This window comes from Amblyomma maculatum, chromosome 3 (assembly GCF_055883805.1).
Source record: "Amblyomma maculatum isolate TAMU_Amacu chromosome 3, ASM5588380v1, whole genome shotgun sequence".
In the NCBI taxonomy this organism is placed as follows: Eukaryota; Metazoa; Arthropoda; class Arachnida; order Ixodida; family Ixodidae; genus Amblyomma; species Amblyomma maculatum.
Window position 1 is genome coordinate 150,208,177 of NC_139346.1, and position 27,761 is coordinate 150,235,937.

At 43.7% G+C, this 27,761-nt stretch overlaps 1 protein-coding gene across 1 annotated transcript in view; it reads right to left on the reverse strand.

Annotated features, from left to right (window-relative positions):
- The window catches only part of LOC146196436 (fatty-acid amide hydrolase 2-A-like), a 33,119-nt gene extending 10,297 nt beyond the window's left edge, over positions 1-22,822 (reverse strand). The window contains exons 1-2 of the mRNA XM_084596358.1: positions 22,634-22,822; positions 17,063-17,282 (exon numbers count right to left, since the gene is read on the reverse strand). Coding sequence (XP_084452484.1) covers positions 17,063-17,282; positions 22,634-22,822 — 409 coding nt within the window. The remainder of the gene's footprint in view (positions 1-17,062; positions 17,283-22,633) is intronic.
- Between the last annotated feature and the right edge of the window lie 4,939 nt (positions 22,823-27,761).

Consider the following 27,761-nt stretch of genomic DNA (forward strand, 5'->3'; position numbering starts at 1 on the left):
TTTAGTTTCAACCCGAATGCAAAAACATTTTCTCGACTTTGCAATTTGCTCGGTGATGAATGTGATTTTCTCACTCGTGTACTCCATTCCGTTGAAAAGCAATATCAGGAGGATAATGACAATAGAGGACATTCTAAAATAACCGTCCTCCTAAAAATGCGGGAACTCACTTCGGTATGCCTAAAGGGTAGATGCTTGGGCTTGTTGCAACATGACTGAAGGGAGCAAAATGTAGCGCACCAAGACAAGGACGGAGAAAGGTATGTTGACGACTATTTCGTTGTACTAAACAGAAATTACGGTTCCTTCAGGATGACGCTTTTAATATCCTCGCGCTGTTTCGTGACCACTTCCCTCTAGAACTAAAGTTTGAATTACCTGAAACAAGTGTTACTCAATTACTAGATATTAACGTCATACTGCATTATGATCGGACCTGCTGGATATTCAAACCTTGTGGCGAAAAATTATCGTTACCTTTCACTTCATCGCACTTTCAACTTTTGAAATGTTCAATTGCTCGCTTTTATTTCTTAATTCTCTAAAACGCTTGCCCGCACCTCATCCATTCACAGCAGTGTAAGCTGCTGGTATGTGTTGGGTACCTTTCCCATGTTCTTGTGTCTGCGGCCGAAGGTGTTCTAAAAAAACTATGCCAGAATAAAGCGGACATCAGTCCAGAGGCCCCGCGTAAGGAGGAAAAAGTTGCCGTCATCCATTATATCCATAGGCTGTCCGATAACTTAAATAAATAAATAAATAAATAAATAAATAAATAAATAAATAAATAAATAAATAAATAAATAAATAAATAAATAAATAAATAAATAAATAAATAAATAAATAAATAAATAAATAAATAAATAAATAAATAAATAAATAAATAAATAAATAAATAAATATATAAATAAATAAATAAATAGCGCAGCGATCGGTAGCTCGAGCGCCTTTATCGGCTCCGAATAGGTTGACTCCTTTATGAACTAAAACTTCGTCAGAAGTCAAGAAGGTGGTAAGCTGCACAAAAGAAACACACCAGAACACAAAGAAAAATTTGTCCATTGCATCCAAAAGGTAGTCTATCGGATACTTTTTTCGTGCGGTAAGCAATATATTGTTCAAACGGGCAGATGCCTCAATAATAGGCTTAGTGAGCATGGCCGTGATATTAGCAACATATGTGCTAAAGGTCTGTCGGCTCATTGCCGTGTTTGCAATTGCATTCCCTTTCTCAAAAAAGTTTGCTTTTAAAAGTGCAAAGAACCTGTTAGGCGCCAAATAGTTGAAGCTGAATGGATTGCTCTCTTGAAAGATGAATGTATAGACAGCCCTTCTGTCGCGTTGTTGCAAAGGAGATTGCGCATCTGGCTGTTACGTCTTGGTAGCACATGTTCGTTAGGCGCATGGGATATGCGGTGGTATAAAAACCATCCTTCTTTTCTTGAATAAATATTAGTTGGAAGTTAGCGCTGTGTGGGTCTTCATTCTCCGTCCTTACCTTGACACGCTACAGTTTGTTCCCTTCAATCACTTCGCTATATCAACCGCGCCGCTAGGCAAGAATTGGAAAAGGGATGAAAATATAGGTATATATCTAATTGAGAACTGTTGTGCCGAGCATGGCCCGCATTCAATCCTGCTGATAAGCTCTCAATGAGCAAACGCTCCTAAAAAGAAACAATGTAAAACGTCCCTTTTCAAGGGATGGCTGATAAAGATATAAATATTGATACTAAATATCATCACCATCATGACCGTCATACGAGAATTGGAAACTTATACTGGAATCTCATGCCGCATGTCGTCCCTGAACTACTTAGAAGCGAATCCTCATCAGTTACTTTGAAGTTGCGGAACTTTCTGAAGTATTTAGCGTAACCTCAGTTTTCCCCAGCCTGAGAGCTGTTCTCTGCAGTTTTCTTTGAGCTTCCTAATGTAGGATCATAGTTGTCTTGCATACTCTTTAAACGTTCTTTCCATAACATTTTACATATTTTCTCTACACTTGGGGTAGACTGTCCTTAAGTGACTGGTTTATTGCTGGAGTTTAACTCCGATGCTTTGTCCTTATCCATAATTATTATGTCAAGTATCTATTACCTGCCTATGTTTTTTTTTTTTTAGAAACCGGCTAATCTCATAATTATGTTTTGTTTTCGAATACCTTCTCTCAAAAACCGCTCCACTCTCTTCACTAATCGCAGTCGTGCGTTAGAACTGATTTTGTTACTTAGTACATTAATACCTGTATGCTGGTTGCCCCGACTGAGTGCTACCAGGTTTTTAAAGCAAAAACTGATTGTTCAAGCTGAATGGAGTGCTTGTTTTTTTTTTTTTTTTTTTTACTTGGCGTAGTCTGAGGCATAATTTTTTAGTTCTTGAAGGTTTATTTTTTATAAAGTCTAAATGCCTAGCTTTCTAGCCATCGGTCTCAAGAACAAGCTGTCAATTCAGAAGTTATAAATCATACTGAAAAATAGAGGACGGATGTTTGACCGCATATCCACTTTACCTGTTTTTTTCCTTTTTTTTTTCCTCATCGCCTCTGACGAATAAAAAACTTCCATGGGACAGGTGTGCTAATTAAGCGCCCCAAAGAACGGTTACCAAACAAAATCTGCTTTTCCCTGGGCCTTTGTCTCCGACGAGTCCTTGTGTGATCACAAGGGAAGAGATAAGGGCAAGCGGCTTGATGGTGTTTGTAAGGACAGCAATAAAGCTACACAAATGGTTCCTCAGAGAGAGCATTGCATTGTTTTTGCCAAACGTGAAAGCGAGACATGTTTCTGTGCATATATTGCCGCGAAACCTTCAAACAGTATTTGTTGTTTTTTAACAGCCGCCGGCATACAGGCTTATCACTCAGATTCTGGACCACGTATTAGTTCCGTAATCGTTGTTTGTTAATGCTCGATGTCGCAAGTCACACCTTTATCAGTTTTGTTGTAGCGAAAGATGCACCGAGATTTGTCTCGAAGGTTCCGGCCACTCGGGTGTCTTTCCACAATGTTCCAGCCCGTGCTGGTAGCTGTTTGCGACGTTATCTAGATTGTTCTGTGCAGCCTTTAAATTGAGCGTTGCCGAGTGTGACGGGCATTCTTTGTTCGACGATCGACGAGCACGTTTGTTTCTATCGTCGCCGCCGAGTTGCTTAGTTCTTTTGCGGGCGCAAGTCAGCCCAAATAAACAGTTTCTTCAGTGCAATCATCGACCCTTCAATTGTGTCGTCGACCTCGTCACCACTACGTGACATCTGGTGGAGGTGCTGCCTTTGATCCTTCAAGCGAAGACCCAAGCCGTGTTCCTTTCGCCCAGGGAGACCAGCCTACAGGTCACCGAGCCAGCCGCCGACTTCAAGGCCTACAACCCGAACACGGTCTGCTGATTGACCCCAGTCGATCTCGGAAGGCATCGACGCTGACAATGGCCCAGCCTACAGCACCGGTTGTTTTCGTCCAACCCCGTGAGCCCCCCTGCTTCCATGGACGATCGGATGAAGATGCGGGTGACTGGATGAACCTTTTCGACCGTGTGGCAGAATTCAACGGTTGGAACGACGCTGCGAAACTCAGGCAGGTCTACTTTGTTTTTCAAGGACATGCCCGAGTTTGGTTTCAAAATCACGAGATTTCTTTCAAGGATTGGGAGATATTCAAAGCACAGTTCTTGATGGCCTTTACAAGTTCTGTCAGAAAAGAAAGAGCTCAGGCCCTCCTGCAATCAAGAATTCAACTACCAAACGAGCCTGTCCTGGCCTACGTAGAGGAGATGAAACGCCTGTTTCGCCGCGCCGACCCTAGCATGACCGAAGATGACAGAGTGAAATTCTTAATGCGAGGCGTTAAAGAGTCGCTTTTTGCGGGGCTTGTCCGGAACCCGCCGAAAACTGTTGAAAAATTTGAGAGTGAAGCATCGACCATCGAGAAGACGTTGGATACCCGGATGCGCCACTACGAGCGACCACTTCAACCAAACTACTCATGCCACTACCCCGGCACATCTGCAAGCGGAGAGAGCCTTCGGGACCTCATCCGGGAGATCGTGCGAGAGGCTACATGCATCCGATTCGAGGGCTTTTAGAATGATGATGATGAACTGATTTTTATGGCGCAAGGGCATCTTAGGCCAAAGAGCGTCGAGGGCTTTTAGAAGACACAAGTTTCCCATTTGTTACGAATTTATCATATCGCATGAAGTCCATGATGCCTAAACATTCCTCGAAAACACGCACGTTTGGGGAGTCAAGTCAGTGGTCACAAAATATATTTTTTTTTGGCAGATGGTGCGTATCCACGTCTGTCGTAGTGTGGCAATATATCAAGAGTACGCGCACCTTTGGTTTTAGTGAAACGACCATGTAACAATTATGCGCATGTATTCCAGGGTAATTATAACATATTGTCACGCCTCTTCCTCCTCTTCTACTACTCTATACTTCATCGTAGTCACCATCGGGACAATATTTCTTTCCAGAATCGTAAATGTGGTGCCGCAACGATTTGGTCATTGCGTCAGAACAGGAGAAATCACTAAGGCTTTGTAGACGTTTGTGAAGATTGGATCGCGTTTTTTTATCTTATTTGAGTAATCTCCGACATTTCGCCAGCATGTTTATCATTATACAAGTAAAATGAGACAACAGCGTTGATTCCTCTCTCTCCTCCTAATGTCGACTACATTGTGATGGTGCAGCTTCCGAAACCACTGAAAACTCAAATTTAAAAAATACATGCGATGAAATTACATTTGCAAAAAAGAAGAGCACTTAAGACTGGGCTTCAGTCCTGACTTGAATAAGTCGCTTGTGCGATTACGACTCTAGGCCGCCTTATAGTTAAGACACAAGGACGCCCGGTAACAGAGAAATTGAGAAAATACAGGGATGCGCTGGCCCTGTCCTGGCGGTAAGATGTAAACATTCGGTCAATCTTGCACTGTGTAAAATCCGTGCCATTGCTTTTTGCGGCTTAAGATTGTGTTACGAGGAAAAATGCCCCAAGTGGTTGCTGAGGGCGTTCAGGGAAGTCACTCTGGTGAACACGAGCCGAACCGAAGCGTGCGGCTTGTTTAAGTCTGGACCGTTTAAGTCTGGACTTAGCTCCAACTTTATCGTGCAAGCCGGAGTAGGCTGATTCGACATCCAGAAGCACAGCAAGGATGATTTTTATTCTAGCTTCCCACCTGAGATTAGAAACCCGAGCTGATAATTCTTCCCAACTTCCTGACGTCATGTAGTGTCATTACATCACACAATTCATGGACGAATCAGGGTTCGGCATTGCGGCCTGCCTAGTTCCTCCCAGTGAAGCAATGAACCCGATTTTTCACTCACAGCGCTGGCAACCCCAGATTTTCCGCAGGAAGAGGCCTTTAAAGCTGACGCCTCATAATTAGGGCGTGAATCTATCGAAAAAAGTGCGGGCAAAAATAATTTTACCAAATTGCTTAGTTATGGAACGCGACTGCCAGAAAGTGTGCTAGCGATTCGCGTGCGGCTCCAGTCTTTACGTGCAGCTTCTCGCATCTCCTACCTTTGATGACGTCTTGCACGCTGTAACTGTCAGGACAGGGCGCCTGCGTCCTCTCTGCACAACCGAGTGCTCGACGGTGTTAAGGTATCCCGTTACTCTGACTTCAGGAGCTTATAGCGGAGATTAGGCATTTTCTACTTGGATTAACCGTATGGGGGCGTATCAAGAGAGCACCATCAGTGCGGGCACAGAGTGCCATGACCTCTGCTGTCGACTCAGACGTAATTTGTTTTCCACATTATTCCTTCAAATTAATTTCTCGCCAATTCTTAGATGTCGGCATGAATGTAGCTTAAATAATATTACATGTGGAGTGCCACAGGGCAGCATTTTAAGACCTTTACTTTTCAACTTGCACATTAATGACATAGTAAGCATCACTGAAAAAGGCATCGACATTTATCCACGCAGATGACACTAGTATTTTCCTCTATTCGAATGACTGCGATGCCCTGGTATGCAAAGAAAACGTTACTCCCAGCTAAACACATGGACAGAACAAAATGGGTTTAAAACAAACGCAAATCAAAGCAAAGCTTTTATCTTCCGACCAAAGAACAAATTTCTGCATACTAATAAAATACTACTATTAAATTCAGAAGAGATTGAAATGGCAGACAAATTTAAAACACTAGGAGATATCTTTCACGAAACAATGTCATAAAATCATCATGTAGACACTATAATGCCCAAACTCGCTCGAGTCATAGGACATCTATATCGCCTAAAAACAACGCTTCTTGAATATCAAAGAACTCATGTGAATCATCGTTTTTGACTCATCTGAATTATTGTCACCTTGTTTGGGACACGGCCACCCCAACCAATCTTCAATAAACATACCTACTTCAAAAGAAAGTTATAGGATTTATTGATGCTTAATTTCAAGTAGAGTACAAGACAATACTTTGAAGACGCGGGTATTATGAGAATTTTTTATATCTATAATTTCCAATTGCTTTCGAGGTATGAAAAGAAGCAACTTCGTCATACTAATTATTTATTGACACTAGCCTGTCTAACGCTCAACGAGAAACTGTATCCCACGAGACAACACTCCCCATGGAAGATAAAAACTCCAAGAACAAACTACGGCTTACAAATGATTGCTTCACAGCTACCGAAACGCCTAAACACGTTACACAATAAAAATATTGACATAATTAGCACACCGACCCGTAATCTTCGTGAGCATTTCCTACGCTTTAAAGAATAGTCTGGTTGTATATTCTTTCTTTTTGCTTTAGTTACAATGTGTACATCATACGTTTTTGCAAATATTTGTTATTTTGAGATCGTTAATTAATATGTTTTTAATGTTACCGTGATGCCTTTGTACATGTAGGGGCCGAGCGCTCGTCAAGCAGCTCAAGCTTTCTTCGTCGGCCCTTTTCGTCGTTTTGATGAATAAATCTGTATTTATTTATTATCATCATTATCATCATTATTGTTATTATTATTATTATTATTAGTAGTAGTAGTAGTAGTATTATGTTTATTATTACAGTCATCTTGCGCAGAGTTTTACAGGCTATACTTTCAGCCACAGATAATCTCGTTGAACAGTACTTCTATCTGCTTTGAACCCAGTAATATTACTCATAAATGTGCACAGTAACAAGGAGGCTGCAAACCTTTTGAATAAGCTTTTGTTTAAAGGAATGGAGACATTTCATCTCAGTACTTGTTAACGGTATGGGCGCGCAGGATCTGAAGACTAATAAAACTGCGAGAGGTAGGCAGAGTGTTTTTTTTTTTTTTATTTCACGTTCCTTTTCTTCTCGCCTACTTCGTCGTCTTTTACTCGCGAACAGGCTGATACCTCCAATGACCCCTACATCACACCCTTCCTAACCCTCCTTTTACCTATCTATTCCTTCAGCACCCCTGACATCCAACTTGTCCTGACTGTTCCGGTTACTACAACAATAAGCACTCGTACTGGTTGCGCCGTGCCACCTCCGCATCTTCCATTAATTGCGCACAACCATCATCTTTCATTACAGGCATGGCTGCCTTGACCTTTCACGTGTTCAAATGCAACCAATCTCGATTTCTTGCTCTTATCCAGCTCGACTTGCATGATCAACTCCTTCCAATCTCCACATCCTTAAAACAGCCGTTAGCGTAGGGCTAAAAACAAAATATTTTTCCCTCGTATTTTTTATCGCCTCAAGTTTCATTTTTCTAGGCCTTGATGCACAGAAAGTCCGCACACACCACAAGTAGCGAGCGCTCAGAACCGGGAGCGTTTGAGTGTTCGGAAGAGGAGGAAAATGGACGCGACTAGCGGACGAGTGTTCACGATTTCAAAAGACGTTCCTGGTCCACCGCCATGGAGCAAAATGACGCTTGCGGACGGTCTAAAGAATATGTTGCATCAACATAAGCCCTAAAGAAAGTGGAATGTTAAACAGCCATTGCCACAGCTCAGTGGTAGAACATAGATCGCGAATTCGGAGACAGTGGTTTCGGATTTCATGCGTCATGTGGTTGCTTTTGCTTCTTCCCTATAGTAAATTCTATCCACGATTAATTCGTACTTCAGTATGATCGACACAAAAAAAAAAAACACGCTTTCCTTTGTGTGAGAGGCGCTGGCTTCCCTTTTAAAAGTCTGATACCGAAGCTCTTCATTTTCCCTGCATTGGTTTCTTGTTCAAACGCGGTCACTCCTGCTCCCATACGTGCTGTTATAGGCAACAACCTTTAATGAGAAATTTAGATATTTCAGAAAGGATTGTGCGGCTTGGGCTTCCATGCGGAAAATATTAGAAGAGCACACCATCTTTTTATCTCATGACCTTTATTGCTGCGCATGCGCGTATTCGTCGTTTTCTAGCTCAACGCCAGGCAGACAGGAGCCGCTTCTGGCTTTCTGTGTGCCATACAAAGCAGTCCGAATATGAAAGAGCTTCCCAACTCACAAGCACAAGGTCAACTAGATGATTAGGCGCAGCGAAACTTCAGACAAAATTCCCATAATGCTTGAGAGCTCTTTCATTACGCAAGTTGCGACAATCGCCAGAAGACTCGTTCAAGGGACGTAAGGGGATTTGCTCGCTACATTCGTCTTTGAGCTGAAAGGCTCTAAAGTGTTCCGAGAAAACCTACAGGCCTGCGATCAGCTAGCTATTATCCTTCATCAATTCCCTGCCGGCTGTATCCGAATTTAGATTGGCGGTCCAAATGTTAGGCCTCGACACCTGTCCTGTGGCGTGTCTTGCTTGTTGATGCCATTGCCATGCACGTTTCGGGAGCCTGATACTGTATGCTGCTCTCAAGTAATTTTTCTCAAAGCTTTCCCTTATGCAATGTCAAGAATCAAAGGCTTACTGCTTTACTCATACAATGTAAACGGAATATAAATAATTTAACGCATGCCGTAAACCGATACGCGGTGGATGTAATGTTGGCGTTCCCAAGAGTTATAGTAAACCAAGGCATCTTCAGAAAACCTTAATGCCGAGAAACATCTAATGCATTGGTTGCCTTTCATTGTGAAAACCCTTTAACGTCTCATTTTAAACACACTGTAGAAACAGGTTCGGTAGGAACCTGCAATGAAAAAAAAAGGCGATATACCAAAGGTATCAAGACGGTAAGTGTACATTAAGGCCTCAAATTCAGCTTTCCGAACCTTTACAGACAAAGGGTTTTCTCGCACATTTACGTTCGCATTCTAACCAAGCCAATCCCATAATGCCATACGCAGGAATACATCTATATTACGTCACCTGCTTTTATACGACCACAATTGAATTATAAAAGAAGCTACTCACTTTCAAATATTATGCAACGTCACTTTTCACTAAATGTCAAAATTGTGACTGCGAAAACGTGATCTGCTTATACATGTTTTATTTGGGAACATTGAATACATAATTAGCGTTAAACTCCACAAACCAAACGAAACTTAACGCAGAAAAAATGGGAGAAGGGCAGGAAAGCGATTTCTATTGCAGCAGAATTTGTGAGCTCAAGAAGAGTGCTTATTAGGGCTAGTTGGCTTTAAGGACGTAATCCACTTAACTTTGTTAACGGGCAAAATGCGAGGTATAGAAAATTTATTGAGTGCAGATTGTTGTCTCTAAAGAGTTGTGGTCAGCATCCTCAGTTAAGGTCGCCGGTGGCTCGTGCTAGTTCTCCAAACCGGTTAATTGGCTTTCGTTGGTATTCCAGGCACGAGCTAGACAGGCCTGCCTTCGAGTGCTAGTGTGTGGCATTTGGCCTTTGGGATGAAGCCATTCTGCTTGAAAATTCCCGTGTTAAAGTGTCGGTGTCTTCCTGCCCCACAGGCATGATGTTTATTGTTTTCTGGATACAGTAAAGTGTAGTTGTGTAGATTGAAAAGGCGTGTTTTTATTTGCAGCCAGGAGGTGACTTTATTTGCGAAGACAAACACTTGCGCTGGATATCAACAAAAAATCGCTGTTAGCTGAAGAAATCACCTGCTCCCCTCGGTCTGTTAGCGCTGTTCAAAGCTTAAGGTCCACACACATCGAACATAGTACAATACTCTTACGCTCCTTTCGAAGTTGTCTCTACAAAATAGATTTAACGCAGCGGCGCGCCAGCAAGTGCTCTCTCTCTCTCTCTTATTCCTCTGCTCTGGTATGTCATTTGAATTATAGTAATAGTACTCGCCTTCACAACAGCCTGACGAGCCTCTGCAGTAACACGGCTGATATAAAGGCTTCCTTCCGTTTCCGTGAAGAACACCTTCAGCCTTCCCATGTCGACCTAAAAAAAGAGGAGACGGTCGGTACATAGTGGGAATAGCAAGTTTGGCAAGTTGTTTCGACAGGGCTAAAGATGGCGAACTACGCGAAACAACAGGAATGCTTTTTCGCACTGTTCGCGACACTTATCAACGATTGATGAAAATTCGCCCCAACTTTAATGCTTCAAGAGCAAGCTATCTCCTGAAACATCACTTCTATTTACCAAGAAAGAAAGTTAAAATATTTCAAAGCCAGCTCGACTTTTGTACACTGTATTGATATGTAACCATTCTTCACTTTGTTTAACATAACATTGTCCCCTTAGTGCTATCGGGCATGTGGCTTCTGCTTGCACTATCAATGTAATAACATCGGGGCCTATCGTCTCGCTTATCGCAGAAACAAACCGCACCACCAAGAGATGACGAGCCGACTATATCCCATAACGGTTCTAACTAATCTGTCAATGGGACGGAAGCACTATTGCGCGCTAAACGAAAACAATAGCAGATTTAAGGCGCCACATACGTAATGGGGATGAAGGACGCAGCTGTTAAGGAGCACGTAGAAATGAGAAAGGAGCTCGTTGCTGGTTGTCTGAAAATATTACTTGATTTGAATATAGACCTCTTCGTCTAGCTTGAGCCGCTCGGCTGCGTTTCCGGCGAGAATCCTCAGGAGCAGAGGGAGGTCCTCCGAGAACCTGACCATGGGGCCAACACAGACGTATTCTCGCATGTTGTCTCCAACATCTGGGAATATCCCAGTGTTTGGCACCACGCCTGCGACGACAGAGCATTAAAACATTCCAATGGCGCAATTGTAGTGAAGTGCTGTCACTCTCGGTGAAGCAGTCGGGCAAGTAATCCCCATTTAATTTTCGCCTTGCGTTGCCTTGTTTTCACAACACCTCTCCTCTTGATGCATTCGGCTATGCCTATGACTGAGCATCTTCGCCAATGTGAGACGACTATCCTGAACGCCACGTTCTATTGTCCACAAAGCTTTCAAACGAGAGACGCAGTAAAAAAACGACCCGCCGGACAAATTCGCAAAGCTGAGAATATTTGTGCATGTGCCTATATTTTAATACCACTGAATGTTGCATTAGCATTCATTTAAAGGAAAACTACAGCGGTTTTAGATTTCAATCAGTTTCGTGGTATCAAATGAATGTAGCTTGCAGTTTAAGCGTGTAAAATAATCTGGCGCTAGCATTTGAAACCCTGGCGCAATTATTGATTTAAACCGCAACGGCTATCAGGCTTCTCCACAAAGCACAGCGACGGAATCAGGGCGCATGATGACGTCATTGACGGTAGCAGTACATTTCCAGCATAGAAATGCTCAATTTCTAAGAGTAAAACTAACGCTACCGAAAAGCAGAGCCATAGAAATATTGTTTAGCTGCGTCAGAAAAGGCCCCGCAGGATGTGGGCAAAGACTACAAAAATAAGAAATATGGCGGTTCGTGACGGCATCACCGAGCTTCTCCGCTGTACGTCGGTGATGTGAAGAGAAACTCTAGTTTTGATCGTTGACTGCGTTATCAGATCGCAAAAATACTTTGCGTTACCCGCAGCGTTTATAGATTTTAAGCCTTGATAATCGCAGAATTCTCGAAAATTAAAGCAGCTGCCCTTGAAATTATTTTTCTTTATAATCCTAAATGAGTGAGAGGAAAAGCTCAGGCTCTTGTAGGATATACTCTAAAACTAACGTTGATCACGGACAGTACATCTCTGAAATACTGCAAGGCACTCACCAGCTGTTGGCTTGTGGCTGAAGATCCCGCAATATGCTGCTGGTACTCGCACACTTCCGCCTATGTCAGTGCCTAATCCTATGAGAGATCCTGCTGAAGCCAGAAGGCTGCCTTCTCCACCTGCAACAGCAAGTATTATACCCTTGAAGGTATCCCATTGCATCTATTTATCTGTTTTCTAGAAAAGTCTGTCGAGAGTATTCCGGAGAACTCATTAACATTCCGACTCTGACTGCATTCACTGCTAATGGCGTTCTTGTCCAACGGTAACAACAAGCGTTATGCACTTGCCGGTATCACATTGTATCTTTTTATCTGTTATTCAGAAAATGTCGCTAGAGTATTCTCGAGAATTCTTTAACATGCCGAAACTGTCTCTACAACCCTTTCGCAGACTCCATTCACTGCTAACGGCATTACATTTCTGTACGTGTCGGAAAGTGGAATTGAGAGTCCTGTACCGGTTTGTAAGAAGGTAACTAGCCTTATAAGATCGACGCTCTATAGCCAAAATGCAACACAAATAGATCAAGTGTACGCTTCTTTTGGCTTTACGCTATGAATTTTACGCAAGGGACGAGAAGCCGATGGAGGCGTTTGCGAGGCGTTGCGTCACTGTGACACTCGATGAGGCGGTGGTTTCTGAGACAAATATTATGGGAGCTCATATTCCCACATGGCTGCGGGGCTAACTGCATTCCGATCTGCATAAGATCTCGAGCAGAACTGCTCTAAGGAAATGGAACTATGCACCAGTCCGGAATTTAAGGGTTCATTGTGGAAAAGTGGAAGCGCTAGTAAAAACGACACTGAATGGAACACCGCACATGTAAGAGTGTACATGTAAGTACATAAAATCGGTATAAAAAAGAAGAACCGAACAAGGGTAAATAGGGTACGCCTCAGGTCGCAGATGAGCCAACGTTTCGACAAGTGGACTTGTCTTCGTCTGGGCATCTTCTTCCTTTCGTTCTACCTACATAAAATCGGGTCATATTGTAGTGTTATATACCTAGTAGCACGGAAAGCAATAGGCATAAACGTATTGGCCCTAAGAGTATGTACTGGCGTTTCCTACAGTGCTGGTGTGCCTATTTGTAAATTATGATGCGGTCTCTCCTGCATGCGGGATCATTGCTCTTTTTTCCTAAAACTGACAATACGAGGACGGTTCCATTTGCGTTCTTTCAAAGAACAAGCTAAGTTATATGTCATTAACGCGAAGAGGATATAACACAGGCTTAATTTTTATGATGATATGTGTTGTTTGGATAGCGTATGCATTGGACGTAGTTGTAGCGGTTAGCAGAACAGCACGGTAGACGTGCCCATAGAATCAACATCGGAGCTTGTGCAAATATTAATTAGTTCCATCCGACTCACCACTACTACCTCCAGGTCCACGGCGAGTGTCGTGCGGGTTGCAAGTTGTACCATAAACCAGGTTGTGGGTATCAGTCCACATGCAAAGCTCCGGCACGTTGGTCAGTACTATACTCCGTTTCATACATCAAGTGCAACACTGCCAATGCTACAGCTCTTGTTTGCGCTCTCCGCATCCGCGATGAAAAATAGTGCCTGCTCTTGACGAGAGCAAATAATAGTTATTTTGTCTGCAAGCTTAATACGTCTTACATTTGCCATCAACTTCATAAAGAGCACCTTTTTTAAGGAGAAAGGATCGGATTCGGTGAATTTGTATGTTTTTATGTCGTTTTCGTTCGTGTCGCGTTTTCGCTGCCCCGCAACCTTGCCAGCTGTGCCACTAGATGGCGCTGACTGTGCCCTCTGCGCTGCGCATTTCATTTTGAGAAAATGGTTCTTCGGTGCGCATTTTTTCTATAAGATCCGCACTGCGAAGATGTCTAAGCACGTGAAGCAAGTTGTTGCAAACTTGTATGCTCGGAATACAGTCCGTTTCCGCAAGAACCACTCTACCACAAAACGAGCGTGTAGTGATACGCCTCCATTTTTTTTTCTTGCGCACTACTTGCGTAGCTTTCGCTGCGTTGCACCTGATGTATGAAACGGAGTATAGAGGGATGGCACCGGCTGCACGCATCTGGGCCACTGTAGGGGCGTCCTCCATGGCACGACGTCCGCGATACAGTAACGAACCGGCGTCTTGTCGCATGCCTGCATTAAGGCAGAGATTGCACAATTGTTTTTCTTGCCCAGTAGAAAAATCTACCAAAATGGTTATGTGTGTTCAAGGCCGCATTCCAGTTTTCTGTCGTTTCCGCTGTTTTCGCCCTCATCTGATCGCCGGAAGCGCTTCGACCCGAACTGGTGGCAACGGAACTGACACTCCCTTCCTGTGTTTTCACCAGAGAGATTACAGGTGATGATCAAGCGAAAATAACACTAGAAAACAACACATAAAGACCATGCTGTAACCAGCAAGCATTTTCTTGTGACTGGTGGGCTCGTAAGAGCAGATTTTGGTCTGTATAGCGCTGCACCAGATCAGACCGGTCCGGCTCATTCGTTCGCGCAAGGTAATCCAGTCTGATTCATTAGAGTGTGCACAACAGGCGACCGCGATAAATACCCGACCGGGCAGATAACTCCAGTGTGAACGTCGCTCCAGAATAATGACAGACAGTCGGGGCAGCGTATCAGTGCAACCAACTTTGAATTGCCCACAGTGTATTAAAACAACTTGTGTACAGCGGGTAAATTAAAAAGCGCTGTAATACACCTGCGGATTTAATGAATACTTTTTGAGCTTTAGAAATCAATTCTATTATTGTTCACCCACTTTCCCAGCACAAAGTGTGGATCATAAGAGAATGTCGACAAAGAACACAAAAGGGGCAAAGGTTTAATCTTCCCTGAAGCTTGTTATAACGAACGAAAGCACCATCCGCGGCAGCTGAGTGGTTAGGACGCATCTACTGAGCCCGGATACCAGTGTTCGAACACAACCGGTTAGAATTTGCTCCGCTAAGGTTCCTTTGATGTAAAAGCACTACAGTCGCAAGAGCTCAATCACCACAAAAATGGCTAAGCTCTAGTTCGACAAATCTTTCGGGACGCTGAGAATTGTATCCATTTCTTCTGAGAAGAAACGGTAGACTTTTTTTTAGCTATGGAGATCATTCAGTTCAGTTCAGTCGTTCAGTCGTGTCCGACTCTTCGTGACCCTATGGATCATATCACGCCGCTGGAGATTATTAGCTCCATGCAATACATCGCCCTCTTGAACCAATATTTACTGATATGCGTCTAGCCTAACTGCATCGTGGTCATGAAAACACCCGTTAGGCTCGCGTGCCATTCCGAAAACCCTTGAATCATATCTGAACCTCCACTCGATCGTGTTAGCGTTGTACACGCCTGAACCATTTCTCCATATCGTTTATTTAGGTTCACCCCGAAAACAAAAACATTTTCTCGACTGTGCAATTTGCTCGGTGATGTTTGCGATTTTTCTCGCTCGTGTATTTCATTCAGTTGAAAAGCATTAGCAACAGGATGATGACAATGAAGGACATTCTGAAATAACCGTCCTCTTAAAGGCGCGGGAACTCACTTCGGTGTATCAACAGCGCCGCTGGGCAAGAAGCGGAAAAGGGATGAAAATATAGTATAAGTCTAATTGAGAACTGTTATGCCGCGCATGACCGGTAGGCAATTCTACTGAGAAGCTCTAAAGGAGCAAACGCTCCTAAAAATAAACAATTTAAAAACTGCCTTTTTAAGGGCTGGCTGATAAAGTTATAAATATTAATACGAAATATCATCACCATTACGACGATTATGCGAGAATTGGCAAATTATACTAGAATCTCACGCCGCATGTCGTCAGTGAACTAGTTAGAAGCAAATCCTCATCAGCAACTTTGAAGTTGCGGAACTTTCTGAATGATGTCGCATAACCTCAGATCTCCCCAGCCTGAGAGCTGTTCTCTGCAGTTTTCTTTGAGCTTCCTAAAGTAGGATCATAGTTGCCTTGCATACCATTTAAACGTTCTTTCCATAACATTTTACATATTTTCTCTACACTTGGGGAAGACGGTCCTTAAGTGACTGGTTTATTGCTGGAGTTTAACTCCGATGCTTCGTCTTTATCCTTAATTATTATGTCAAGTATTTATAACCTGCCTTTTTTAGAATCCAGGTGATCGCATAACTATGTTTTGTTTTCCAATACCTTCTCTTGAAAACCACTCCATTCTCTTCAATGCTCGCAGTCGTGCGTTAACAGATTTTGTTACTTATTACGTTATTGCCTGTGTACTGGGTGCCCCAACTGAATGCTACAGAGTTTAAAAGCAAAAACTGATTGTTCAAGCTGAGTGGAGTGTTTGTGTCTTTTTCCTTGGCGTAGTCTGAGGTATATATTTTAGTTCTTCAAAAATTATTTTTAGTCAAAGCTAATTACCTAGCTTTCTAGTCATTGGCCTCAGGAACAGGCTGTCAGTTCAGAAGTTATAAATCGTGTCGAAAAATAGCAGACAAATGTTTGCAAGTATATTATACTTGTTTTCTTTTTTTATTCATCGCCTCTGAAGAGGAACAAAGCTTACACGGGACAGGTGTGCTAATTAAGCGCCCCAAGGAACTGTCAACGAAATAAAAAATCTGTTTTTTTTTTTTCTGGTGCTTTATCTCCAACGGGTCCTTGTGTGATCACAAGGCAAGAGATAAGGGCAAGCGGCTTGATAGTGTTTTTAAGGACAGCAATAAAGCTACACATGGTGACTTAGCGGCAGTATTGCATTGTTTTTGCCATACATGAATGCATAGACATGTTTCTGCACGTGTATTAACATCCTTATCTGCTATACTTATTTTCAAAAATGCGTAGTTCAATATCTCACCACTTGTTCCACACATATGCACTGTATTAAACTCATCTTGCCGATTTTGTCTGTTGTACTGGTTTTAGGACTTTATTTTCACTCCATTCACAGTGTACAGGCTAAGCGAATTCTCACACTGTAACATCGTGCTTAACGCCTTCGAATCAACTCAGTAAGAAACAAAGAAAAAGAAAGTACACTTTTCATTCAGCACTTCAGAAAAATGTATTATACCTTTTACGGCGATGCTGTCTTTGACGCTAACTGGCACGCCAAGAAGCGGTTTCGCTTGACTCAGCTGTTGCACGCTCATGGTTCCTGACGCCACCAAATGGTCGGCAGCTTCAGCCTCCTGAAGCGCCTCCTCAAAACGCTCCTCTACAACAGCGTTGATGATGGGCTGAACCTCACGGATGCGTTTGATATAGGCCGAAACCACCTCGACGCTTTTTACCTGCAATAAAGAATAAAATGATTGTGACCAGCCTTTCCCTCTCATACGAGACCAGGGAGCAATAATTACGCACAAAACGTTATCGAGCGGAGGCTCACGAATAACCTTTTGCAGACCGCTTAACGACACCGCTACCATCACCGCGTAGCTCCCACCACCACAGCGCGAGGTCATGCGCATGCGCAGACGAACCTAAGGGCGCCAGATGGCACTATGTGCGCTCAGGTGTAGCAATACTGGATGTATTAATACTGCATCTGGTCAGCTAAATGCAAACATGGCACATCGAAGGACACTGCATGTGAAGCGCCGTCTTGCGGCGGAGCCATCTGGAATAAAGTGGAGAAAATTCTGCGTCACATGCCATATGATCATCGGTAGCACCGTTCATCATAGTCAATAAAGACAGGAGTCCTCTTTTGCGTCTATTACCGCCCATTAGGCAACATGCCCAAGAAAGTCTGATGTTCTGGATCGACAATATCTTGGACAGCCTTTGCGATGTCAAATACTTCTGATCTGTCAGTTTAAAGAATGGTCACATGCAAATCAAGGTACGAATTTATCAAGACCACTTTTCAGCTTAATGCTTAATGCTTGATTCAGGTTAATGCCATGCATTCTTTTTTCTTCCCCGGTAACATTTTAACGTCGACGCGGGAATCAAGGGGCAATTCAGTTTCGTGTACTCAGATTCTATTGCCTTCTTTGCCTCGAAATCTGACGGCCAGCTGAAATGGCTTCAGGCAGTGTTGGAGGAAATCAAGTTGTCAGAGCTAACCCTAAAACTAGAAAAATGATGCTTAGATTACAAGGAGCCGCTTTTTGGCCACACTCTAACCAAGGACAAGGTACGCGCAGAACAAAACCAGCTGCTATGGCGGAGTTTTCGCAACTGGTACTCAAGAAAGCTGAGGGTAGCTTCTAAGGAACGCTTGCACATTTTAAACGAATTGTCAAGAATTTTCCGGCGCAATTCCGCACACACATGCTCTAGCTGAAGATGTCAGATGTGATAATCAGATGCAAGCCCGCAACTTGGAGGCGTTCAGAGACGATCAGTGTTGCTCAGGGCGGTAACCAGGCGATCCTCTGCTATGTTTATTTGGTCATGGACGAAGTTGCCGCCAAGCGGCTTTATCAATTTGTAACGCGAGGTGCGACAACATTTATCGGGATGGTGGCCGCCACGCACAACTGCTTACATACAGATCGTTATTGCATATGGTAAACTCTGTTCTTTATTTCGTATGTTGATCGTCAGCTTTATACTGAGAGTGGCAGTGATTTTTCTTTGACTACCACCAAGCGCGCTTGCTACTGCCCACGGATTATTCATTCCTTCTCTGTGTAAGTCAGCTAAATAGTAAATAGTCATCTACACCGCTGTAACCAACACATGGTTATGTATTTCACATAACAGTGATACAAACAAGGAAGCTGTGAGGTCTTGTTCCGTCTACCTAGTACTGCCCCCGCCCATATAATCTGACAGGAGAATGTATACTCTAGGGCACTCGATTAAAACGGCAGGAAAGGAACTGCATTTACACCGGTGAACGTCGTCTGCCTAGGGAGGTACTTTTGTAAAGAAAATACGCAAATGAACCCCTTTTGCTTACAATATGACCCTTTAACAAACCAAATGCACAAAAATACAACGTTGAATCAAGCACATGTGGTATCAATATTTGCGATAAATGATTATTGATGAAATTTTCGATCGAAAACTTATTGCTCAGTAGGATAGGAGTAGGGGGTAGATGAAAAGTGCTGCTTAAGTTTTCATTTCAAATTGAAGTGGCCTTACCTGCCGACTTAGCCCTGTCAGTCGGCTTTCGCTGGTTGCGCATGCCCGAGTTGTTTATTTCTGTTGCACTAACGTTCTTATACTGTGGTCATAAACCGGACTGTTTTCACACTGCCTTGTGTATATCAGTATCTGGGCGGACCCAAGCTGCGAGAACGACCGATTCCGCGTGGTTCCCTGTATACATGGTGTTGTAGAGCCGGCCCATTCAATAAACGTACCGCGCGACCACAGGCTGCCTTGCGTCGCTGCACTGAGAGGCGGAAATTTTAAAGCGGGTTAGGACAAAACGCATGTCCATGTTTCCTGATGCTGGAACGATCGATGCCGGTAGGGCTGCTCTGATAAGTGCGAAGCGACGCCTGCTTATAATAGACTGTAGCGCATTGGCGCCCTAAGGAGCTGCGACAATTTTTTCAGAACGCAGTTTTACTCTTCGCACTGCAACTCCCAAAGTTTGACCCTGAGCCGCCCGAGCGGGCCTAACAAGAGTGCTCCTTCCCGCGCCAATGCCCGCTTCTTCGTCTTCCTCGTGTGTAGCCCATCCCAGGGCCACCGAGCGATCATCACCATCATGGTCACGGAGGCTCTACGATTTATTACCCCGTAACTAGACGAGAGGGGCTTAACAAATGCTTCGTCGGCAATTGCTTGCTATGTCTACCCATGCGTGAGGTGCGTGTCAGTATGAATGCTTCAACGCTTCAGCGTAGATGTCTGATCATCCAACCCATATAGCTCGCCAAGAAGTAGCCGCGAGAAGGAAGTTTGATCGGTTCGAGGCAAAGACCGGCGGTGAGCGAGAAGCGGCGTAGATTAGAAACGCCGATATAAAAGTGCAGCCATGGTTAACAGAGCTTAAGCTCTGGTAAACAATTTTTACCGAGATAAACCTCCGAACGTATTTTTATCCCCTGCACAGAGTGAGGTTATCTGTTTGGGTGAATCCCAAATGATGCCCAGTGACCAGTTGGAATTGTTACTGACGAATAACTGAACCTATAGGCACCTCGTCATCGGCGCAGCAATATAGTTAAAGCAAACGACCTCGAGACACTTCACGAAAGCGTGAAAATCTTGCTCTACGCAGGTCACAAATTTCCACGACTCTAATTAACAAACATGAAAGAGACGAAATACGAAAAAGTACTCTCAGAACTGGGCCGGAAAACATGCTTCTCGGAGTCTCTCAGGGCAAATAGCAGTCCAGCAAACGATTATCGCTCGATCAGCATGATCGGCTCGGATAGGTGTTTCGCTCCCTGATTTCCACTCTCCAGGTCGGTGCCACTGCTCCGAGAAGTAGGCATATCCGCAGTACTATTAAAACTTTTCCAGCTGTGCCATCTGTGCACGCTAGTATGTAGCTGGCGCCACGCTATTGATTGCTTAATTTGTTTCTCACGCTGCTCGGGATGGATATATCTGGTGCCTCTGAATGTCTTCTAACCATGCCTGCGAAGGTGAAGGATATTAAAAGATCCCCAGGTGGTCGAAATTACGCCGTAGCCCTCCACTACGGCTCCTCTTTCTCTCTTTCCACTTTCACTCCCACCTTCCTCCCTTCCCTTACGGCGCGGTTCAGGTGCGATATTAAACTACGCGCAAACCATTTTAGTGTCCTTAGTTGAGTAAAGGCATAGGCTGTCACAAAAGCTTTTTTTAATATGCATGCATTTAAGGCACTAGTGAAGTTTGGACGTTAGGCTGGTTTGCGGCGTCTTTGCTCCCGGAAAAAGAAAAAGAACTAACTATTCAGTGTTTTTTTTAACTATTCAGTGGAGAAGGAGGGCAGAGTCACAATATCTACAGAGGAGCTTCCCGCCAGCTCTCCGAGAATACAGGAGGGGTCAAGAGGTCAACTTCTTGTGTAGACGACGCGCGGAACCCCGTTCTTCCCGGATAAACTGATCCGTGAGAGCGGCGACGGGGCATTGTAACCAGTATCTGCAGCCCCGCTTCGGAAAGCGCTCTCAGTGTGACCGCGGAGGCAGCGGGCATGAAGAATGACCTCTCATTTTTGTCCGTGTACAGAGATGCACCCGTCTGCTTGCGAGCGACCACGTCTCAGTAGATGGACCTCGGACGTTGCCTTTCTGTGAAACGGCGTTTACGGAATAACTCTTTGAGGCTGGAAAAAAATGCACCCGCGGGGAAGGGAATTTATGCCGGGTTTCCGGGAGAAAGGCAGAATCCTCTGATATTTCGATAGGGGAAAGTGTATCCGCTTGTACAGTGTTATTTGAGATGTCTTGCCTTATTTCCCTTGTCCTTCATTGGCAGTGTTCTACTTTCGCCAATTCGTAATTGGTTATGTTTTCCTTTCCCTAAAGATTTATTGGGTGACTGTGAATTTGTCCCATTGGTTGTTGTCCCCACCGAGGGCGGGGACATAGGGTTTAAAAGAAGATGTTTTAATGGAACCAAGGGCTGGTTTCGTCAGGTCCAACTACGAGTCAGTAATTTGTAAATATGTTTCTCCTTGCTTGTATCTTACTGTTTGTTTTAATAATTGTTAATAAGTAGTTAACTTTCCGGAAGTGTCCTCGAGTAATGTGATTGAGCAACCTTGAATCTGCAAGACATTAAGTACCCTTCAACCATAATCATCAACATAATTCCCTCTATAAGATCCAGAGGGGAAATCAACTGCACTGCTAGTATTCTGACATACTTATTTTTGTTTCCCTGAAGGAAATAAAAGCTGCGACCACGAATGTATCAACCGCCAGTTAGCCGTAACGAATGGAAGGAAGACCGGAAATAAAGACAAAAAATTTGTCTGGAGACTAAATAAAGCATTCTCTCTCCATCCCTCAGAAATTAAATTTGTCGCTATGCCGAAGTGTTTCAGTCGCCTTATGTCTCCATCATTAGTTGGTTTGGTTTATGGGGTTTAGCTTCCCAAAGCGACTCAGGCTATGAGTGATGCTGTAGTGGAGGCCTACGAAAATTTCGACCACCTGGGGTCCTTTAACGTGCACTGACATTCCACAACACAAGGGTGCCTTGCTTTTTGCCTCCATCAAACTGTGGCCGTCGCGGCAGAATTCGAACCCGCATCCTTGGGCAGATTAGTCTAGAGCCCTTACCACTGCGCCACCAAAGCGGGGCTCTCCATCATTGAGTACGGTGCGTTTTGTCGCTCTGCGTCACAAGAACATGTGACAGTCGAAAACTCCCGGCAGATTAGTCGAGTGCCCTTACCACTGCACCACCAAAGCGGGGCTCTCCATCATTGAGTACGGTGCGTTTTGTCGCTCTGCGTCACAAGAACATGTGACAGTCGAAACCTCCCGCACCGGCAGTATAGGGTGCCCTGTGCCGTCTGCAGTCTAAGTTCTTCCAACACGTCGGAACTTTTAACTCGACATACTCATCTTCTCTGGACCAGGCGAAAGCATAAGATTTTTTCAACGACAGGAGAGGAGGAGAGGATATGGTATGCCAGTCTCGATGCCTTTCCCATAACCGCAATCTTCTAAAATGGAAAACGCACTAAAAGCAGCGATGAAGAATGAAAAGCAAAACTCTGCCTCACCTCACCCTTCCTGATAGCAGCAGCGAGCGATGTCGCCGATCGCAGTATAATGTCGTCTTTTACTGGCGGCAGTGGTCGCGGCTTTTGCCAACAAAACCACAGGTGAAAGAGGAGCCTCGTTGCGTTGCACCACAAGTACACGACCACCTCGAAAAACATTGTCTTACAGCTTTTCAGAAGGGAAGCCATCGTTGAAAGAAGCACCTTGCGTTTCCGAAAGAACTACCCTCTTTTTAGACAGCGACCAAAGTGAAGTGACTGCTGCAATGCATCGCTCGTAGCAGTGTACTGCTGCTGTGCAAAAATGTATGTGCCAGCTATCTTTTTATCACTTTGGTGGAGGGTACTAATGCTTCCTATTTTGGGCCGTCTTTATTTCATAGCTCGAGGGGTTGATATCTGTACGTGGATATCTGTACTTAGCACTTTGAGCCTTATTCAGTTCAGTCGTTCAGTTGTGTCCGACTCTTCGTGACCCTATGGGCGATATCACGCCACGCTTTCCGGTCTCTCACTATCTTTCTAACATCACATAACTTCATCTGCAGCGCCTCGAGGATGCAATCTAACCACAGCGTTCGCTGCCTACTCCTTCTCCGGGGACCCTCAACCTTTCCCAACATCAAATCTTTCTCCAGCGACTCCTCTCTTCCCATCAGATGACCAAAGTAGCTGAGCCTTATAGCTAGGCGCAAAGTTCTACCTACGTTAGCAGTAAACCATTTCGAGCACTGGAAGCTTTATTGAAAACCGTAAGGATGAATGGTTTGTTTTCAAGCATTTCACTTCCCCTTCTATCATGAAAAGCTTTATATAATGCGGACCACTCGCTGCAAAAAAAAAAAAAAAGAAAAAACAAGCCGGGGGCACGTGTATTCTGGCCCCCGGCTTTGTTTTTTGTTATCTTTGGTTATCGCCTTGTACATACCGCCTTATCATTTGCTTGCTACCTAGCTCAGACGCGAACAATGCATTCTATCACACAAACGATAAAATGCGGTTTTAGCAATTTACACAATTACAGTCACTGCATGTCGTGCGCCTGAAACCTTTTTAGACGCGCTAAAGCCTTAGTTTTTTTATTTATAGTATTTCATTTACTTCCTGAGTTCTTTTTTTTTTTTTTTTCTGTGGGCATCGAAGCGGTGCGTTTTTAAGGGGAGGCGGCACAGTAATGCCGCGAACCATAAAAATCTTTTATTCGTACTTTTTCGGCAACCACCAGCATGCAGCCTTATCACTGTGATTTCAGTGGACTTATAGTTTCTGTGTTATTTGTTTGTTCAGGCCCGTTTTTGAGAGACGCCGCTTTATCAGTTTCTTGTCGCTCAAGATGCGTCGAGATGTGTCTTGAAGGTTCTGGCCACTCGCGTGTGTCTCTGCAATGTTCGAGGTAGTGCTAGTCACCGTTGGTGGCTTTATCTAGATGTTTCCTAGCCGTCTTTAAATTCAAAGTTGACGGGTGCAACGGCCATTTTTTGTTCGACGACCGCTGAGCACGATTGTTGCTGTCGCTGCAGAATTGCTTAGTTTTTATAAGGCCGTAAGTCAGTCCAATAAAGAGTTTCTAAGTACACTCCCAGACTCTTCTTTTGTGTCATCGGCCTTGTCACCACCACGTGACAATATCGATTAAGCATAAACCCAGTTTGTGCGATCTCTTAAGAGGATTAGCAGAGACAGTAAACACAACTAAATGAGAAACATATTTGGTGATCTATTTAGAGGTATATAAACATCAACATCAAGGAACATCACTAATTGCCGACCTTCATTTATAAAAACACGGCTGTTTTGTGTCCGTCTCACGAAACTAAGGTCCCCGCTTATAGAAAGCATTCTCATATATAAAAAGCAATTACCCCATGTGTGGGTGGCTGCACTAATATTTTGCAGTGCCATTTTCGGAAAACAACCTTACTTCACAATCCAGCGCCGCTTGGACCCACTGTCCTAACATCCTACATGACTATGGTTCCTGTATCTGTTAGTGAGTTCACTTGTAGTATCCCGCGTCATTTTTGGGACGCAGAGTGCTGTGAATAGGCACGCCGGAACGCTCCCTGTTGACGGCACAGGTAGCCAGTAAAAATAGGGTTTGATAAAAACTTCAGCGCATACCAAGTTGGCGACGTACCAATACAATATAGTGAGAAACGTTTACGCCAACGAGGTATGAACCACGCTCGCTGCGTTTTCCATCCTTATACGCTTTCCACTACTCCACATCGAGAACTGAGGTACTTTGCATCAATATGGCATTTTGTACTCATCTTTTCTAGCGCTTCTTTAACACACAAGGGACACACAAGAAGCGCTAGAAAAGTTGAGTTCAAATGCTTTCCAACTCGCCGAAGTTTCCGCCTTATTAAATGGCATTTTGTGCCCCCTCTACATATCTTTTTTTTCGAAATCATTGTTTAGAAATGCAGAAACCACCAGAATGGTACCAGAGGCACATAGAGCGTCGGGCGTAAATCCATTCCTAGCGTTTTTGACCACTGTACTGTACCAAAACAATGACTGTCCTCCTGCCAAATCTTCAGTATATCTCGCAGACTAACAATGTGCCTACACGTTGGCTTCGCACTGGAAGACCCTGAAGTACGGTGATTCTTGCAATATAGAATACGTTGCTATCTTGTGCACCGGAATTGAGCGAGCCTTCTTTTTTAAACATGACTAGGAGGATTTTCTACTAAGAACCACATTATAGTTTTGTATCGCGTAACCTCAAAACATAATTACGGTCCGGATGAGATTGAAGTGGTATTTTTCTTCTTTCAGATACCTGCGTGTAAACACAGTGATAGTCTAATTCATGCTGAGGTTAAAAGTGCAGAGCGCAAAATGAGCTGGTGGCAGGTGTAAATTGTCTATCGGACCAACACCTGCTTTTATAGGACTAGATGCACCAAATTGTCGTTGTGTATTTTCTGTATATTCAACCAGAAAGATGAAATTATTATATTGTCACGACTGAAGTCACAGGGAGCCGTGAAGGTACACGTAGCCGAGGACCCGAGAATAAGGTCGGCTTGTAGTTCCGAACACAGAGTCACAGAACCCAGCACCAGCGCGCCGCTCGTGCCAACCACCGCTTCGTCGTCGTCGGCACCAAACACGGCTGTCGCGCGGCGCTAGGCACGTGGCAATATATATATATATATATATATATATATATATATTCAACAATGCATTGCAGTTCTCGGTTTAAACAGCTAAATGACCGCTTTGACCTTATAGACGCTTTGAAATCGCTTGACGTATACGAAGAGGAGTGCAGCCATTGCTTTGTTCATTTTAAATCGTCTGATTTCTCGCGCGAGCTGGCCCGACATAATAAAAAATCAATAAGGAACGATTGTATCAGCAATAACATGATTGTGCAAAGCTCCCGTTTTCAAGAAATCTTGCGTCGGCAAGGAAGGCTTTGGAAGCGAAAGACCACGGGCAATGCCACAGGCAGTTGGTAAATGGCCGGAGAGACGGCCATGCAGTTACGAGGTATGTGGCACCACGAGACTATATGACATGGTCTGTTTTCCAGGCGCTGTCGAACTTCGCTTCGCATTTAAGAATGGTGGTTCAGGTCAAGCTTCAACCTTCCAGAACGCAAGGATTGCGTGTTAGACACGCTGCGTCTGGGCCACGCAGGCAGGCTCGTGCGCCTTAGCGAAAGATAATTCTTATCTACGTAAGGAAGTCTTCCGTATAGTTTGTATAGCTTACAACACTGTACAAATTATAGTACGATGTGATTAGAGAAGCTAAAATTAGAACTTGTGGTATACGCACGCAGCAACTGGGTGTACATGAACAAAGTCACGCTAAGGCTGCAAGCAAGCATTAACCAATAATGTGTCGCACCATAGAGGTAAATACGGAGCTGTAATCTCCACGTGATATTTTCTTGTCTGGCGTAACCAAAACGCATCACTGATGTCAAACTTCTCGTTCTACGGCGGCAAACGGAGCCATACCTGCACGATAATAAATTTCAACTGTATATTATTAAGCTGGTGTAAGTGAATTCCCCTGCTTATTTATGTACACTAATGTCTTTAGCGCAATTCCTTAACACAAACACATATATTTTGTGTCTCTACTCCGCTGATAGTCTACGTCGGGCATGCGCACTAATTCTATCTCATTATACGGTCCTGTTCATGTTTGAAGTTTGAAAAAAGTCATGAAATTCTCCCTCCCTTAGAACACAGGTGTTAGTGGGTGCCGTGTGATTTTGACATATGAATCTCTTTTTGGCGAAAATGGCAGTGAGTTTGTTTTCTTTTTCGAAGACTACCGTCGGCTGGCAGCTCTGTAATGATTCCAATGCCTTCACATGTGCGGCTATTTTCATCGCATTTAGGCTCATGGTTAAACTACAACAAGCTAGACCTAAACATAAACAATACAAAAAATAATGCATAAAAACGAAAGAGAATTCAGCTTGATGTTCCGGAGTAGTAACATCAAGCAGTCTACGACGACTAGCTTTCTACTTGTTGTTTTTCACAAAACCGTTCTTTAATGGAGGCGAAACAAAGTGGCATCCATGTGCTATGCGGTGTCAGTGAATGTTAAAGATCCCGAAGTGATCAAAATTACTCCGACACCCTCAACTACAGCACCCTTTCTCTTTTTCCACTTACACTCTCACCTTTCTTCTTTCCCTTAGGGTGCGGTTCAGGTGTCCAGATAACAAGTGTGAGAGATATCGCGGCTTTCCTTTCCTGTGAGCCAATTATTACTATTATTATTAATCCGCACATAAGTACTCTCCGAATTGAATTTCTCGCGTTCGTGGTAAATTAAGCAGGTTAAAATCCTTTTTTACAGTCTAAAAAACAAATTTACTATGCTCTCTTTCACTTACAGTTCACTTACTGCTTCCTGGTATGGTCCGACGCAATACAAAGAAACCTTATCTATCTGCACTCTCTTCAAAAGTGTTAAATACGAGGTATCAAATCATTCCGAAAATAGAAAAACATTTGCGGATTTTATGACCTACGGTATATTCATGATGAATAAGCTATTCAGAAATAAGTTATGAGTGGAGATTACACGTCAATATATGTTACACCGGTCAAATTTAGAGGCTCAATGCAAAAAGAAGCATACT